Below are 18,489 nucleotides of genomic sequence, written 5' to 3'. Positions count from 1 at the left end.
AACTATGTTAGTTCTTGAACTATTTTTGCAGAAAATCTTGCAAGATTTCTATATAAAAATTTCTGCAATATTTTGCAGAAAATCTTGAGGATTTTCTATATAAAAAAACATGGCATATAAATAAATAAAATTTCACTTCTTCCTTTTTAATCTATATGATTTTTCTTTATCTAATTGCACTAAAACTTTCAGGACAATGTTGTATGAAAGTGATGAGATGATTGCCTTTTCCCAATCTTAAAGGAAAAGCATTTAGTCACACACAATTAAATACAATCTGAACTGCAGGTTGTTTCATAGATTCTCTTAATCAGGGTAAGGGAGTTTCCCTCAATTCCTCGTTTGCAGAGGTATTTTTAAATCAAGAATGAATACTGTATTTTATCAAATGCTTTTTCTGCATCTACTGAGATAATTTATAGATTTTCTTTTCTAATTAGTATGTTGATAATGTAAATTATGCTAATTGACTTTTGACTCTTAAACTAACTTTGCAATCCTGGTATAAACTCTCCTTGGTCACAGTTTTTACCTTATGCTAGACATAATTTGTTAAAATTTTGTTATATTATTTTCTGTACTTTTCTCCAATTTATAAACTAAACTAAACTACACAGGTTTATCAGCTAAAATACTTCATCTTTATATTTTCATTTTATTTTAGTAATTTCTATTGTGGCTACTGATGTTTCTATTTATAAAATGTAATATAAAGACATACTTAATATTATGAAAACAGCAACACTGCATAGCAAAAGGAGTAACAGATTAAGAAAGCATGTGTTCCAATTCTTGCTACCCTAACTTTACAAGATTACATACTCCTCTTTGTACTAATGAGACTTATCCTTTGCCTCCCATCAAATAACTAGTGATGTTTCTCCATCTTTTTAGTTCTTTCGCTATACTGTTAAGTAGAGAGGTAAGCAAATGTAAACGATAATAAAATTTTGGGCAATTTCAGTAAGATGAGAGAAATTAAGAAAATTTTATACTTAAAAAGTTCCTAATTCAGATCTGGCATCCTATTTCAAAATTAAATTAAGGCTGAATAAATATTTTATGAAAAATGGAAAATTATAAAAACATAAAATTGGTAAGTGAAAACATTCGAATATTCAGAAAAATAAAACTTTTCTAACAAAACATATGTAACCAAAATTGAAAGACAACACTAAAACCAACACAACCTAAATATCAATATTAGGTTTAGGAACTGAAATAAAGAAATGGAATGGGTTTATTATCTAAACTTTATTATCAAGTCTTTAAGATTAAAAGTTTAAAACTGTTTTAATAAGTTCTTTAATCAAATTTTTAAATGATAATATTTAATATCAAAATCCAAAACAGAATTTTTAGAAAAGAATGTCTGTAAAACTTAAATATAAGCCAGCTTTCCTTAAGAAATTAGGACTTTTTATATGTAATCTATTCTTTCCCACAGATATTAAAATATAGCTAATTCACTTATAAAAGAAAAAGACAAATATAACATTATTGAAATTCAATGTGAATATATGTAAATGCTTGTTTTAACATATTTATTTTAACCATTTACTTTTCATTCCCTTTTCTGCAAAATGTTTTATAGATTCTCCTGATAGACATCTAAACTGGCTAATAAAGTTTCTGTCACTTCCTACTCATTTTATGTAGGAATTATTGATGAAATAACCAAAAAGTAGACAGAAAGATAAAAAGGGCTTGACTTGTCTATGTCAAAATTTCATTACATACAGTCTGTCATTAACCTCCACAAAAATTACTTACATCTGCTTAAAAAGTTGTCAATATTTTTGTTTTTTCTTAAGGCAGGAAAATCCAAATCATACACCAAAGCATCCAATCCATCCTAAACAAATAAACAAAGAGTTAGTTTTTTACACTATGAATACTTTCTTTTTTATAAGTAAAGAATAAAACACAACCTTTAACATTTAATTTGCCCTCTCACATACATCTTGTATTTAACACTTTCTAAAAGGTTACATGAGTACTGAGAGAAAATTTGTTTTTATTTCATATATAGATTTTCACCTTCTAACTCTCTAAGACAGAAGAGCAGCAGAATCACCACCAGTTAGCCACAACTGACTTCACCTAATGCCCTTTTCCCCTCATACGGGCATAAAATTTTACTTTTACTCCCTCTTACTACAGCATTTTATTTCACAGACACTCATTGAAAACAAATGGCCTATATTAGGACTACAAATTTTTAGTAACTAAATGTGGTAACTAAATAATAGATCCTAAAAATGTGTGTGAAATTTAGTATAAAATAAATTCTGCAGTTAGACACATTTTTAATGATAAAAACATACTAGATTTTCATAAAGGTTCTCTTTCTTAAAGTATCTTCTAGGGCAACTATCAGTAAAGAACAAACATAAGCTTTTGCTTTTAAATGGACATTTAAATATTATCTAAGCAAGTGCAGGGCAATGTGAAGGTATACCAATCAGTGCTGAAGTGGGAATGGATCTATATAGGATATATCCTGTCACATGGCAGGAACAGAAGGAACATTCACATAAATACAAGTAATCTTCATTTTATTTAGCTGGGGAAATCAAGTTTGCTCTGCAGAGCCCAAGAATAAAAACAGAAGCATCAAAAGAAGATGTACCTTCTGCAGACCCTATACAGTCATGCTTATAAAAGAAAAATTTAAGCTAAAGGATATACAGACTTTATACTTTGTATTAAGCCATGGGTGTGAATCACCCAGCTATTTAAGAATACTTAAAATATTCCCCTAAAAACCAAAAGGTAGAGTCAAATTTAAACAGGCTTTAAAATACATCATTGCATGAGTTGGAAACGGACCACAGAGAAAACAGCTAATAATCCCAATGTTGTTGACTGCTTTAAGAGATAAACCCATCCTATACTGGTGAGTTTTCAAAATTCAGAAGTCTGTGCAGATCTGAAGAAAAAGCTCCTCAACTAAAGGAAGTCCAACTCTCTTTGAGATACATTTCTTAGAGTCCTATAAGCCATCTAAGTATTAACTTCTTTTTATAGAAAAGAGAAGGGTCAGGCCTGGTTAGTACTTGGATGGGAAACCACCTAGGAAGACCAGGTGCTGTAGGCATAAAAAATAAAAAACAAAAAAATAAGGGGTTGTAAGTTGACAAGGTCCTTGCAATCTATGAGGTCAACCAAGGGTTGCCTCGTCTAAAAAAATAAAATAAAATAAAATATAGAAAAGAGATAAGAACCTTTACATGAGAATTTGATTTTTAGCTGATGCTTGACCTGTTCTAAATTGAAAAAACAACCAATAAATTATCTGAATTCACTGTTTTCTAGGAAAAGGTAAGTTAAATATAAATATATATTTTTAAATGTTTTACTAGATTTTAATTTTTTAAGGAAAAACCAGAGTTACTATTTCATTTTTCCCATAGTGCCTTGAAGAGTGACCTGAACAAGTAGGTATAAAATGTACAATAAACCAATGATTTGTATGCTCAATGGCAAAGGCATTACATTATTCAAGAAATAATATTTTTCTTAGACTAGATACTAAGTTTCACTCCAAAAGATTACACAGACTACAGGAAAGTGCAAGTACACTATTCTCCCCTTTATTCACAGTTTCAGTTACCCATGATCAATGGGTAACTGAAGTCCAAAAATACTAAATGGAAAATTTCAGAAATAAACAATTCATAAATTTTAAATTGTACACCATTCTGAGTTGCATGATAAAATTTTGCATCATCCTGCTGTCTTGCCTAGGACGTGAATCAGCCTTCTGTCCAACGTATCCACACTGTATATGCTACCCACACTTTAGACACTTAGTAATCATCTCGGTTATCAGATCAACTGTGTTCAAGTGCTTGTGTTCAAGTAACTCTTATTTTACTTAATCATGGCCCCAAAGTGCAAGAGTAGTGAAGCTGACAATTCAGACATGTCAAAGAAAAGCCATAAAGTATATGTATGTACAGGAAAATACACAGTATATATAGGGTTTGTGGTACTATCGGCAGTTTCGGGCATCCACTGGGGATCCTGGAACATACTCCTCTGCGGATAAGGGGGGACTACTTACTATACTATTAGCTACACAAGAAAATTTTTAGAGCAAAATTTGACACCCTGAAGTGGTCTAGGGAATGTGAGTAGATATGAGATAACCTCAAAATATTATACTATTATTTTATAATAACTATTTTTATTATTTTAAGAGTTTTTAAAATAATAAAATAATAAAATAATATTTTTATTATTTTAACACTTTTCAGTTTTAAAAGGTTCAGAACATCTACATTTATGTTAGGTTAAATTATTTTCAAATATTAAATAAAACTTTTAAAAGTTAGAAAAACGTATACTAAATTTTACTCACATGCCAACACTCTTACTCCAAATAAGTTTTTAGAAAAACTACTAAATGTTAGAAAAGAACCTCAAAAATTACCTTGTTTTACTACTTCATTTATTTTTCCAAGGCAAATAATCAGAAATATTAACTAACTTGTCCAATGCCACACAGCTAGCTAGTAAGCTGTGTAAGAATCAAAATACTTTGTCTAGTAATTAAAGATATAACATGACCATGATAAAAACATGATTTTAAAGATTCTCAGTCTCTTAAAAATAAAATTAAGAATTGAGAATAAGCATGTATTTTTAAACTGAAGATACATTATTCAAAAATCAGTAGAAAATCACAAGTCATTCTTCTAATTATAACTAGAAAGTACACTGGCTAGCACTCAAACCTAGTATTCTGGCTCAAAATCCTATGTTTTCTCTAATTTACCACTATACTCCCTCTTCTGTATGACCTTCTCTAAACTACCTATTAAAACTAACAGTTCTCTTTGTATTAGTTATTTTTTACTTCAATCTTTGCAGCTAGATTTTAAGCACCTTGAGTAAGCTAAACCTCAGAACTGAGCATCACATTTTACTCATAGCATAGCAGAGACTGTTAGCTTTCCTAACCCAATAATTATTTATACCTTCCTAATTTAACCTTGATTTTGTTGGGGCCACCCATCTTCCGCCATGAGACTAAGAGCTTCCAAGGAGGGAGAGACCTTCCCCAGCTCTGGTAGGGTGGTACTGATTAGTTTAAGACAAACATACCAGAGGCCTATTATTACTTTTGCCAGTGTTTGGCTTAAACACGGGAACATAGTAATCTGGTATGTGAGATACGAGGGGAAACCTACAAAAGGTTCCTGAGAAAAGTTTCTCATCTCTTGAAAAGATACATGTAAGACCTAGTTCCTCCTTTCATGAGAAATTATCCTATCTGTATGTGACACCTTAAATAGCACCAGCCATCTTGCAGCCTCAGAGAAAGTTAGCAGAGGATGACAAAGCCAACAGATGGAAGGAACCTGGTCCCTGATGATGCTGGTTGAACCACTGAATTAATCTATTCTGGAGCCACTCTACCCATGCTTTCTTCATACATACTCCTATGGATTAACTCTATTTGCACTGAATTTTCTATTTCTTGTTACTAGAAGCATCCTAACTGAAATACATAGTAAGAGCTCAACAAATGCCACTGGACTGAAATAGCACTAACCAATACATGAGCTATAAGACTTGTTGCAGTAAAAGGGCAAGAGAACTGCCCATTCAATAGTGAGGTCAGAAGCAAGATGGGGCTGACAAAAAGTGTTACTCTTTGGTAAATGTTGTTTGTATAAATGGACTGCACCATGGAGAAGAATGATTTTTGAGTCATACTTAATAATAAAATGAATTGCAGATGGCTCAAATAATCCAAACATGGAAAAATAAAGCAAAACCATCTTAAAGACAAAAAACATACTATATCTGCATGTTACTATTGGAAAGACAAATCACATAACCTTTCTAAGCTCAATTTTCTCTTTTGTAAGATGAGAGTAACTACCTATAACTCACAATTGGTTTGTGAAAATTAGAGTGAAGTACATGAAGTGTTTGGCCCTTAACAGTCCCATTTCTTTCTTTTCCTTTATTTCTCTAGCTGACATTTAAAAGTTCTACAAGTTAATCTCACTACTTATGACATAAATAGAAAGTAGACATTTTAGTGATGTGGTCATAAAAACTTCTTAGGTCACAATGTTAAACACTTGCCCACTGCAGTAATCCCATCTATGACTTTCTTTTTTTTACATAAGGGCAACTGACTTTTGCTTGACCACAGAATTTGATCACGTATTTGTTAATGGAAACTAGCTGCCTCCACTAATTGTCTATGGTCATGAGGTGTTTGGACCTATCATTATACACTCTAATTTTACAGTCATATGAGATGGTGTATGGCGTTTCAGTATCACCTGTAAGCAAAAATTATATGCATTTTATCAAAGAAATAAAATAGGCAAGAAAGTATTCTTCTAGCATTATCTAACACATATACCAACAGAGGCTAAGGGGAGTCAAGACACTAGGGTGAGGGAGAGGGACATAGGCTTCTACTTTAATGTAGTGGAAAAGCTACACAAGAAATATGTATATCCAACCATAAACTGGGGCAAGGAATCTTGACTTTTATTCGACACTCTGAAGTTCTTTAAAATAATGAATAAGACTTCTCCACTTCTTAGAGTCCACATTCCTATACCAGAACTCAGGACCTTAACAGAAATTAACATTCCTCCAAGAGGAAAAACAATTCATAAGGAATGACAGACATAGCATGTAGTCCTACTACTCTTTCACTTAATTTTATAATTTAGGCATGAACAAAAGCTATCCTCTACTTTCACAACATGTCCATCATATAACTTAACCATCAATTTAAGAAATGCAAGGGAGAGGATATATGAGAGGAGACAATGTCAAAGAACTAAAACAATGAATTTCTTTGCTATCCATAGTTGAACAACAATAGTACACCAGTTATAGCAGTATATTCTGAAAGAAGCTAATCACATTGGAGAAGTACTTTCATATAAACACACAAAGGCAGGTATAATTAATTCCAAGTATAACATTTTACAAGAATGGCTAAAAAATGAACATTTCATATTTCTTAAGACATGCTAGTATTAGGAGGGAAAAAAGCAACAGTTATCTAACAACAGAGCTTAAACAAAAGGAGAAACAGGAGAAATTATTCAACCAAACACTGCTGCAAACTTAAATTCTCTGGAGAGTTTTGAATTACAAAAATAAGAGTCCTGTGTAAATATCACTTAGGATTAGATCCATTAGTAATAATAATACATTTGTTATAAGAATATAAGCACTAGTAAAGGAAGTAATCCTACATGTAAAAAGCATCCATTTTAATTTAAGATTTAAAAATCTAAGTGTTTACTATTGTAAACATGGATATATTTTTTGAGAAACTACCAAAAAAACTCATTTAAACTACAGTAGTAAAACCAAAGCTTCTGAACATGAAGATATTTTTAAAATAAGCTAACCCTTGGTACTAAGAAACTTCTGGTAAACTTGTGACAGACGATGTACCATTTAAAGAAAATATTTGGATACCTATAAATCTCTTTGCTAAAGGGATAAAGAATTTCTCAAAATTAAACACTGATATAAAAATGAAAACAGAATTTTAACAACTTCTGATATTAAATACAATTAAAATCTGTTAAATAGGTGTGGCATTACCACATAGATGCTAATGCTCCCTAAGACTCATTTTCTCTACATGCATATATCTCTACAATAGCACTTTCCAATCAGTCTCCCTCAGTCACCAATGTATGTTTCACTAAATATTTAGAATTCTTAATTTTTTTTGCACTATAACTGTCCTAGAGAACATTGGCATGTATGTAGTAATATAAAAGAGGCCATGTTCACCCTATCCCACTGCCCTTGCACCAACTTTGTAGGCACTCAAGAAAACAATCAAAAGCTTAGAACAACCAAGCAAATGTTCAATTAAGTAAAAGCCATCTTCAAACGGTAGAAAAGTTTTGTGACAATTTTACTCATTCTTATCCTCCTCCCTCACAGAGTAGAGGCAGTCTTGGTTTTCAACAGGCAGCAGATTGGTTCCTACCTTGAACCAGAGGAAGCAGAGTAAGATCATATTTGTAAGACCAAATTTGTAAATTACTGTGTATGTCTGTTTTAACTGTCTGGGTAAAAATGCCTGAAGGACTAAGGCAAGGACCTCATTTCCTTTTCACATTACTCAGAACACAGGAAGAAAAAGCAGTGGGTACTGCTCATAAAAGGTACAACTACAAAACCCACAGACACTTGAGTTCACTATCAACTTTAAGAAGAAGGCTTCATCAGAGTAGAAGAAACATAAACCAGCTTACAGAGGGTAAAAATGTTAATGGAAAATGAAAAAATAAAATAATTGCCAAAAGAAATGAGATGTTAGAAACTTGTATGATTTAGAAGTTAAACTTGATGCAATACTTTTGGATAGAAGAGACATTTTTGTAGTAGATAAATTAATAAGTAAAGGCCCAAAAAAATGCAAGGAAGGACAGAAGAGATACAAAGTTAAGACATTAACCTTATAAAATTCAAAAACACTTCTATGTAAACAGTATCCTAAAATGCTTAATAGTCACATGACCTTGAGCAAATTATTTAACCCCTCATAGCCTCAATGTTCTCATCTGTAAAATAAGAATAACAACAGTAACTACTGCATAGGGCTGTTGTAAGAAATTGATAAATCTTATTAAGTAGTAGAAACATTCATGGATAATTTCAAAGAGGATTTTCCTATCATTTAAAGATTTATATGAACATACAAGCTAGATTTTCTCTTGATATGAATAACTGAAAAAGTCAGATGATTCAATTTTGTTTTGGGGGAGACTTGTTTTTCAAATCACTCTTTCAAGTGCCTATTCGTTTCCTTGGGGAAAAATAAACAGATATCATACATTTTTTTAGTTAGTATTAGTATAAAAACTAATACTAGTATTAGTATAAATAAAAACTTTATCTTCGTAAAGTTCCTATACAAATTTTCATAAGACCAAATCTCGATCGTGGAGGGAAAAAAGAACAGAGACTCACAGACCTGTGGAATCATAACAAAAGATTTAATATTTGTATCATGGAGGCCAATACGGAGAAAAGAAAGATAATGAGACTAAAAAAGATTAAAACAAATGAAGGCTAAAAATTTCCTAAATTTGGCAAAAGACATAAACTTTCAGACTGAAGACACAGAACATACCCAAAGAAATCCCAACTAACCAATCAATGAAAAAAAAATCACTGAGAACTAAGAGATTTGTTACCACCAGATCCATTCTAAAATAATGCTTAAAGGAAATTCTCTAAATAGAAAGAAAATGAAAAAAGAATAAATCTTGGTATAGTAAAAAGAAACAATAAATGAAAACAGTAAAAAGATTTTAAAATACAATAGATTTTCATTCTCTTGAAAGCCGAAGCAAAAATTATAGTATTGCCTGACTGGTTCTCAATGTATATAAGGAGATATTAAAGATATTATAAACAAGGAGGGTAAAGGAACATAAAGGAGGTAAGTCTTCTACCCTTCATTCAAACTACTAAAATGCTGACACCAATCAAATGTGATAAACTATATATGTCTAACTGAATACCTAGAGTAACTAATAAAAAAAACTATACAAAGAAATATACACAAAGCACTATAAGTAAATCAGAATAATAAATATTCAAGTAGTCCACAGGAAGGCAAAAAAAGGGAAACAAACAAACAAAAAAAACCAGAGCTATCAGAAAAAAAAAAAACCCCAGCAAATTTAAGCCCTAACATAACAATATTACATTAGAGGTAAATGGTCTGAGGCAACGATTCAAATGAAAAGACAAATTTACAGAATCAATAAACTAATTTAGAGAAAAGAAATTCACTTCAAATATAATAGTATAGGTTGGCTGGAATGAAAGGATGAGAAATGATGTATCACACAAAGAGTAATCAAAAGAAAGCTAGATTGGCTATATTATTATAAAATAGACTGTAAAACAAAAAAAGTTACCAGAAACAGAGTGGGAAATTACATAATAAGAGTCAATCCACCTGGAAGGCATAGAAATCTTATATGCATATATTGTAAACAATAGAGCTCCAAAAGATAAGCAAAAATGGATGAAAAGAGAAATACACAAATCCACAATTTTAATTGGCAACTTCGACACTGCTCTCTCAACAACTGAGAGAACTGGACAGATCATCAGCAAGGGTAGGAACTCAACAACACCATGAACCAACAGAATCAAATCAACATTTACAGAATATTACATCAAAAATGGCAAAATGCACATTCTTTTTAAGTGCTTGGAATATTTACAAGATAGACCATAGCTTATGCCATACCTCAATCCTTGACAAATTTCTAAGAATTAAAATGAGTGTGTTCTCTGACCAAAATGTAATCAAATTAATATAAATAACAGAGAGTAATGTCCAAACACTTGGACACTACATAACATATTTCTAAATAATCCATGGTCAAAGAGACAGTCTCAAGAGAAATTTAAAAAAATATTGAAATGAAAATGAAAAATTTCAAAATTTGTGGCTCACAGTTAAAGCAGTATTGAAAAGGAAATGTAATGATTTTTAATGAATAATCTAAGTTCCTTTCTCAAAATATTAGAAGAGCAAAATGAAGCAAGAGCAAACATGAGAAAGGAAGCAACAAAGAAAAACAAAAGTCAATAAAATTGAACACAGAAAAACATGCTAAAAACTCGATGAAACAAAAAGCTGGTTCTTTGACAAGTCAAATTAACAACCTGCTAACAAGATTGACAAAGAAAAAGAGAAAACATACAAATTACCAATACTAAAAATGAAATAGATGATATCATACAGATCCTGTAGCTATACAAAGGATAAGGAAATACTATGAACAACTCTACATATAAATTGAACAACTTCAAAGAAATGAAAAATTCCTTAAGTATAAACTATCACAAGTAACTCAATATAAATAAGATAATTTGAATAATACTATTAATTAATAACATAAAGCCCACAGAAAAATAAATCTCCAGGGCCAAATGGTTTCACTGGAGAATTCTACCAAGTGTTTAAAGAATCAACACTAATTCTACACAATCTCTTCCAGAAAACAAAAAAGAATAAAATACTTTCAAACTCATTTTACACAGCCAGTAGTACCCTGATACCAAAACCAAAGCCAGTACTAAAGAAGAAAACTATGAATAAGAATCTTTCAAAAATACTAAGCAAAAGTTCGTAAAATATTAGCAAACAGATTTCAGCAATATATAAAATTATACACCATAATCCACAATGGATTATTCCAAAGATTCAAGACATTTAATATTCAAAAATCAACCAGTGTTATTTACAATAGCCAAGACATGGAAGCAACCTAAGTGAAAATGTGATACGCACACAGACACAGACACACACACACACACACACACACACACACAAAATGTAATGTTATCTGGACATTAAAAAAAAAAAAGGAAATCTTGCCATCTGTGACAACATGGATGGACATTAAGGGCATTATAATAACTGAAATAAGTCAGAAAGAGAAAGACCAATACTGTATGATCTCATTTACATGTAGAATCTAAAACAAATAAATAAGTTAATTAATTCAAAAAAATTTAAAACTCCCAAAACAAAAAATGAACTCATAGATACAGAGAATAGACTGGTGGTTTCCAGAGACAAGGGTTGGGAGAAAGGGTAAGCAAAATGCGTGAAGGAAATCAACAGGTACAAACTTCCTGTTATAACATAAATGAGTCATGGGAATGTAAAGTACAGCATGAGACTATAGTTAGTAATACTGTTCTGTATATAAAAAAAATGCTGAGAATAAATCTTAAAAGTTCTCTTCACAAGAAAAAAATTGTAACTGTGTGGTGATGGATGTTAACTAGACTTATTGTGGTGATTACTGCACAATATACACAAATATCAAAGCGTGATATTGTACATCTGAAACTAATATGTTATATCTTGATTATGTCTCAACTTTTAAAAAGTGAAAAAAATCAAGCAATATAATTCACTATATGAACAGGCTAATGAAAAATCACATAACAAATACAGAAAAAGTATTTGACAAAAGTCAACACTCATTCATAAGAAAAATTCTCAGACAACTAGAAACAGAGGTGAACTTCCTCAACTTATAAAGAACATCTACAAAAAACCTAAATCTAACATCATACTTAATGGTGAACTACTGTTTTCCCTCAAAAATCAAAAACAAGGCAAGGATGTCTTCTCTCGCCACTCTTATTCAATACAGAACTGGAATTCAGAGCCAGCTGAATAAAGCAAGGGAAATAAAAGGCATACGCATGAGAAAAGAGAAAATAAACTTGCCGTATCTATAGAGGATATAATTGTCTATGCAGAAAATCCTAAGGAAGCTACAAAACAAAAACAAATAAACAAAAAACACACAGAACTAATAATTTCACAGGTCTTAAGACCTAAGCTCACTGTGCAAAAATCAACTGTATTTCTATATATTAGCAATGAACGTGAAGAAACCAAATTTAAACATATAACGCCATTTACATATACTCTATTTACTCAAATAAAAAAAAAAGAATATTTAGGTATAAATCTAACAAAACATGTATAGGACTTGTGCTGAAAACTACAAAATACATAAAAGAAAAAATAAAGATCTAAATAAATGGAGAGATCTATGGTGTTCATGGACTGGAAGACGCAACATAGTAAAGACGTCAATTCTCCTAAAACTGATATCTAGGTTTAACACAATTCTTACAAAATTCCAGCAAGAGTTTTTGCAGAAAGAGGGAAGACTTTTCTAAAATTTATATGGAAAAGCAAAGGAACTAGAAGAACTAAAACAATTTTGAGAAAGAATAATGTGGAGGAATAACTGTACCCAAATTTGACTTACATAGCTATAATAATCAAGACAGTGTGCTATTTTGGAAAAGAGAGATACACAGGTCAATGGAACACAATACGGAACCCAGAAATAGACCCATGATTTCTGACAAGGTACAAAAACAATGCAATGAAGTAAGATAGTCATTTCAACAAATGGTACTGTAGAATTAGACATCTATAGGAAAAAAATAAACCTCAACCTAAACTTCACATCTCATACAAAAATTAAATCAGATGACTGACTTACTTAATATTAAAGTTTTTAGGGGGAAAAAAGTGTAAAATCTTTAAACCTATGACTTAGTGAAGATTTCTGCAACATGACACAAAAAGCATGATTCATATAAGAAAAAAACTGATAAACTGGAATTCATCAAAATTAATAACTTTTCCTCTGCAAAAGATCCACATAAGAGGATGAAAAGACAAGTCAAATACTGGGGGAAATTGTTTGAAACCACAAACACTAGAATACTTAACTCTCAAAACTCAACAATAAAATACAATCTGACTTTTTTAAAATGGATAAAAGATATTAACGTATTTATATGTATTCCACTAAAGGTGATGCACTGATGGTAAATAAGCACATGAAAGACATTCAAAATCATTAGCCATTATATAAATGTAAACTTAAATCATTATGAGATATCACTAGACATCCATTAAAATAATATGAAGACATCTAGATTCTCATTTCTAATTCTGCAATCAATCAGTTTCAATATGTTGTTTTGGTTGAAACATATGAAGAAAATCTAGCTTCACGGAGTTGGGAAAGGGAGGAATATTATAGCTTTCAAGTAATTATAGATGTTTTTCTTTAATACTACACCAAAACTCAACACATGGTAATTTCTTAAAGGTTAGTTGCAATGTGGATTCTTAAATATCAATCAATTCCTACTCGGTTACACTAAAATCCACTAGTTTACCTTGCAATTTGAATAGGTTATGTAATATAATGCATTGGTCATTTGAAAAATATAGTCTCTGAGTTATACAGACCTTCCAAATATTAATACATTTCACTAAAAAAACTAATATGAAAAGTAGTTACAATACCAATGCTGATGAGGATGCAGAGAAACTAGATCTCTCATACACTGCACGTGGGCATATAAAATGGTAGAGCCACTTGGGAAAATAGTTTTGCACAAAGCATCAAATGATCTAGCATTTGCACTCACAGGCATTTAATTCATAGAAATAAAAGCACTGTCCATGCAAAAAGCTGCACAGGAAAGTTCAGAGTAGTTTTATCTCTTATTAGGAAAAAAATGGAAACTTAGAATCAAAAGAGACCAACAAAATGAATTTTTTGGAAAGGAGACTGAAACCCTAAAAAGGAACCAAATAGAACTCCTGGAGATGAATAACATTAAAAGAGATGAAGAATAAAATAGCAACGTTAGGAAATAGAGCTGACCAGATAGAAGAAAGAATTCATGATATTGAACACAGAAATCTGGAAATGACAGAGAAGGGAGAGACCTGAGAATGAAAACAAAAAAAAAAAATGAAAGAATGATACAAGAACTATTCGACACCATCAGGAAAAGCGACATAAGAATAATGGGTACACCAAAAGAAGAGGAGAAGGGAACAGAGAGCATATGCAAACAAATAATCGATGAGAAATTCCCAATTCTAAGGAATGAGCTGGATCTTTGAATTCAAGAAGCAATTAGAACACCCAATTATCCCAACCTGAAAAGGCCTTCTCCAAGACACACTATATTAAAATTGTCCAAATTTAATGACAAAGAAAGAATTATCAAGGCAGCAAAGAAAAGAAGACAGTAACCTATAAAGGAAAATCCATTAGACTATCTTTGGACTTCTAGGCACAATCCTTACAAGCAAGAAAGGAGTGGAACCAAATATTCTATTAAGTAAAAGGAATTACTAGCCAAGAATAATATATCAAGCAAAGCTCTCCATTAGAAATAAAGGAGAAATAAAGTCATTTACAGCCATACAAAAATTGAGGGACTTCTCCACTAAAAGAACTGCATTACACAAAATACTGAAGGGGGTCATCCCACCTGAGACAAAAGGACAAAAATACATAACTATGAGTAAGACAACCAACAGGTAGGCAGAAGCAGGATAGTGTAATCCTTATTAAGAACAAGGTATTTTAAGTTTAAACAAGATAACTGATATTGCAAGTTAGAAATGAACGTTCGGCATACAATGGAACAATTTGAGACAACAAAAACAGAAAGGGGGAGCAAAGAGCCAAATTCGCAAGGGGTAATAGAGGTAGGATGCAAAACAAAATGGACTACTGTATATATAAAACTACCCTTTATATAATCTTATTGGTAACAACACACCAAAAATCCAGAACTAAGATATAAAACATAAAACAAGAGCAACCAGAGAGAAAATCAAAAAACCTCCCCCAAATTAAAAGAAACACAAGGACAAAGAAACAATGGAAACCCTCAGTTATCAGAAAACAAAAGGTAAAATGGCTATAGGAAAATCTTATATTTCAATAATCACCCTAAATGTAAACAGACTGAAGTCACTAATAAAAAGGCACAGATCAAAAAACAAAACCCAAACATGCGGCCTTGAAGAGACACATCTCAGCTGCAAGGACAAATATGGACTCAAAGTGAAAGGGTGGAAATGATATTCCAAGATGTAGCTGTACTTATATCTGATGAAATAGACTTCAAGATAATAAAGGTAAAGAGAAATACAGATGGACACTTCATAATGATAAACGGAATCATATATCAAGAGGACATAACACTTATTAATATTTATGCTCCCAGTAAGGGAGCCCCAAAATACATAAAGCCATTACTAACAGAAATAAAGACAGAAACTTACCAAAACATAATCAGAGTAGGGGACCTAAATACTCTACTGTCAGATACAGAGATCATCCAAACAGAAAACCAATAAGGAGTTAACACCCTTAAATGATACATTAGACCAACTGGACATAATCAACATTTCCAGAGCCTTTCGCCCCAAAGCAGTTGCTTATACATTCTTCTCTAGTGCACATGGAACATTCTCAAGGATTGACCACATTCTGGGACACAAAGATAGCCTCAACAAATATAAGAGGACAGAAATCATACCAAACATATTCTCTGATCATAATGCTTTGAAGCTAGAGATCAATTGTAGTAAGAAAGTGGGAAGAACCACAAATAAGTGGAGATTAAATAACATGCTACTGAAGAATGACTGGGTCATAGAAGAAATAAAAAGAAAGACCAAGAGATACACAGAAATGAATGATAATGAAAATATATCATATCAAAAATTTGGGGACATGACAAAAGCGGTTAATAAGAGGTAAGTTCATACCATTACAGGCCTATCTCAAAAAACAAGAATGAGCCCAAATAAACCTAACACTACATCTTGAAAAGCTAGAAAAACAAATGAAGCTCAAAGTTAGAAGGAAAAAATTAATCAAAATTAGAGAATTAAATGAAATTGAGAAAAAATTGGAAAAAATAAATGCAACAAAGAGCTGATTCTCTGAGAAGTTTAATAAAATTGACAAACAACGGTTAAACTCACTAAAGAGAAAAGAGAAAGACACAAAATCAGGAATGAAAGAGAAGTTATGACAGATACTACTGAAATGCAAAGGATTATACAAGAATATTACGAAAAATTATATGACACCAAATTTAATAACCTAATAGAAATAAATAAGTTTTTTAGAAATATACAAACTTCCTAGACTGAATCAGAAGAACTGGAAAATCTAAAGAGACTGACCAGCAATATAAAAATTGAAACAATCATAAAAAACCTTCCAAAAACTAAAAGTCCAGAACCAAATGGCTTCACCAGTGAATTCTACCAAACATTCAAAGAGGATTTAATTCTTATTCTCAAATTATTCCAAAAAACTGAAGAAAAGGCAATACTTCCTAACTTATTTTATGAGGCCAACACTACCCTAATACCAAAATCCAGTAAGGATAATACCAAAAAACTACAGACCAGTATCTCTCATGAACACAGATGCAAACATCCTAAATAAGATACTAGTGAATCGAATACCACAACACATTAAAAATATCATACACCATGATCAAGTAGACTTTATCCCAGGGCCACAGGGATGGTTTAATATACACAAATCGATTAATGTGACATACCACATAAATAAAATAAAAAATAAGAATCATATGATATCAACAGATGCAGAAAAAGCCTATGACAAGATACAGCATCCATTTATAATTTAAAAAAAAACTTAATAAAACAGGTATATAAGGAAAGTACCTCGACATAATAAAGGCCATATAAGACAAACTCTCAGCTAACCTACTTAACGGTGAAAAACTAAAAAGCTTTCCTCTAAGATCAGCAACAAGACAAGGCTGTCTGCTATCGCCACTTTTATTCAATATAACACTGGAGGTCCTAGCAAGTGCAATCAGGCAAGAGAAAGAAAAGGCATTCAAATAGGAAATGAAGAATTCAAACTGTCACTATTTGCAGATGACATGATTCTCTACATAGAAAACCCTAAAGACTCCACAATAACACTATTAGAAATAATAAACAAAGTTTCAGGATACAAAATCAATGTTCGAAAATCCACAGCATTCCTATACTCTAATAATGAATTGTCAGAAAAAGAAATGAATAAAAATCTCTTTTGCAATTGCAACAAAAAGAATACCTAGGAGTAAACCTAACAAAACATGTGAACGACCTACACAGCGAAAACTATAAGACCCTATTAAATGAAACAGAAGACACAAAGAAATGGAAAGATATTCTGTGTTCTTTGACTGGAAGAATCAACAGTTAAAATGACCTTATTACCTAAAGCATTATACAGATTTAATGCAATCCCCATCAAAATCCCATCAGCATTTTTTAAATAGAACAAAAAGTCATCAGATTTGTATGGAAGAATAAAAGACCTCAAGGAGTCGAAGCAATCCTGAGAAAAATGAACAAGGCTAGAAGTATCACTCTGCCCAACTTCAAATTATATTACAAAGAGAAAATAATCAAAATGGCATGGTATTGGCAGAAAAAGACACAGACCAGTGGAACAGAACTGAGAGTCTAGAAGTAAACCCCCATTTATATGGGCAAATAATTTTCAACAAAGGAGCCAAAAACATACAATGGAGAAAGGAAAGCCTCTTCAATAAATGGTGCTGGGAAAACTTGAAAGCCACATGGAAAAGAATGAAACGACTACTGTCTATCACCAAACACCAAAATTAACTCAAAATGGATCAAGGACCTGAATATAAGACTTGAAACAATAAATTCCATAGAAGAAAACATAGATATAAACCTTGGTCTTAGGGAAGATTTTTATGAATTTGACCTTAGAGGCAAGGGAAGTAAAAACAAAAATAAATGAATGGGATTACATCAAACTAAAATGCTTCTGCACAGCAAAAGAAACCATCAACAAGGCAAAGAGGCAACTATCCGAATGGGAGAATAATTTGCAAACAACACCTTTGATAAGGGCCTAATATCCAAAATTACGAAGAATTCGTACAACTGAATAACAAAAAACAAACAATTCAATTAAAAATGGTCAGAGGACCTGAATAAACCCTTCTCCCAAGAAGACATACAAATGGTCAACAGACATATGAAAAGATGCTCAACTTCACTAGCTATAGGAAAAT

General features: G+C 31.6%; 1 protein-coding gene across 2 annotated transcripts in view; it reads right to left on the bottom strand.

Moving 5' to 3' along the window:
• ROCK1 (Rho associated coiled-coil containing protein kinase 1) overlaps positions 1 to 18,489 on the bottom strand; it is a 128,339-nt gene that overhangs the window by 90,827 nt on the left and 19,023 nt on the right. For both annotated transcript variants that reach the window (XM_039844936.1, XM_039844937.1), the window contains exon 2: positions 1,774 to 1,855. In XM_039844936.1, coding sequence (XP_039700870.1) covers positions 1,774 to 1,855 — 82 coding nt within the window. The remainder of the gene's footprint in view (positions 1 to 1,773; positions 1,856 to 18,489) is intronic.

Source organism: Pteropus medius, unplaced genomic scaffold (assembly GCF_902729225.1).
Source record: "Pteropus medius unplaced genomic scaffold, Ma_sr-lr_union100, whole genome shotgun sequence".
In the NCBI taxonomy this organism is placed as follows: domain Eukaryota; kingdom Metazoa; phylum Chordata; class Mammalia; order Chiroptera; family Pteropodidae; genus Pteropus; species Pteropus medius.
Note: the sequence above shows the minus strand (reverse complement) of the source record. Positions and strands in the feature narration are given on the sequence as shown.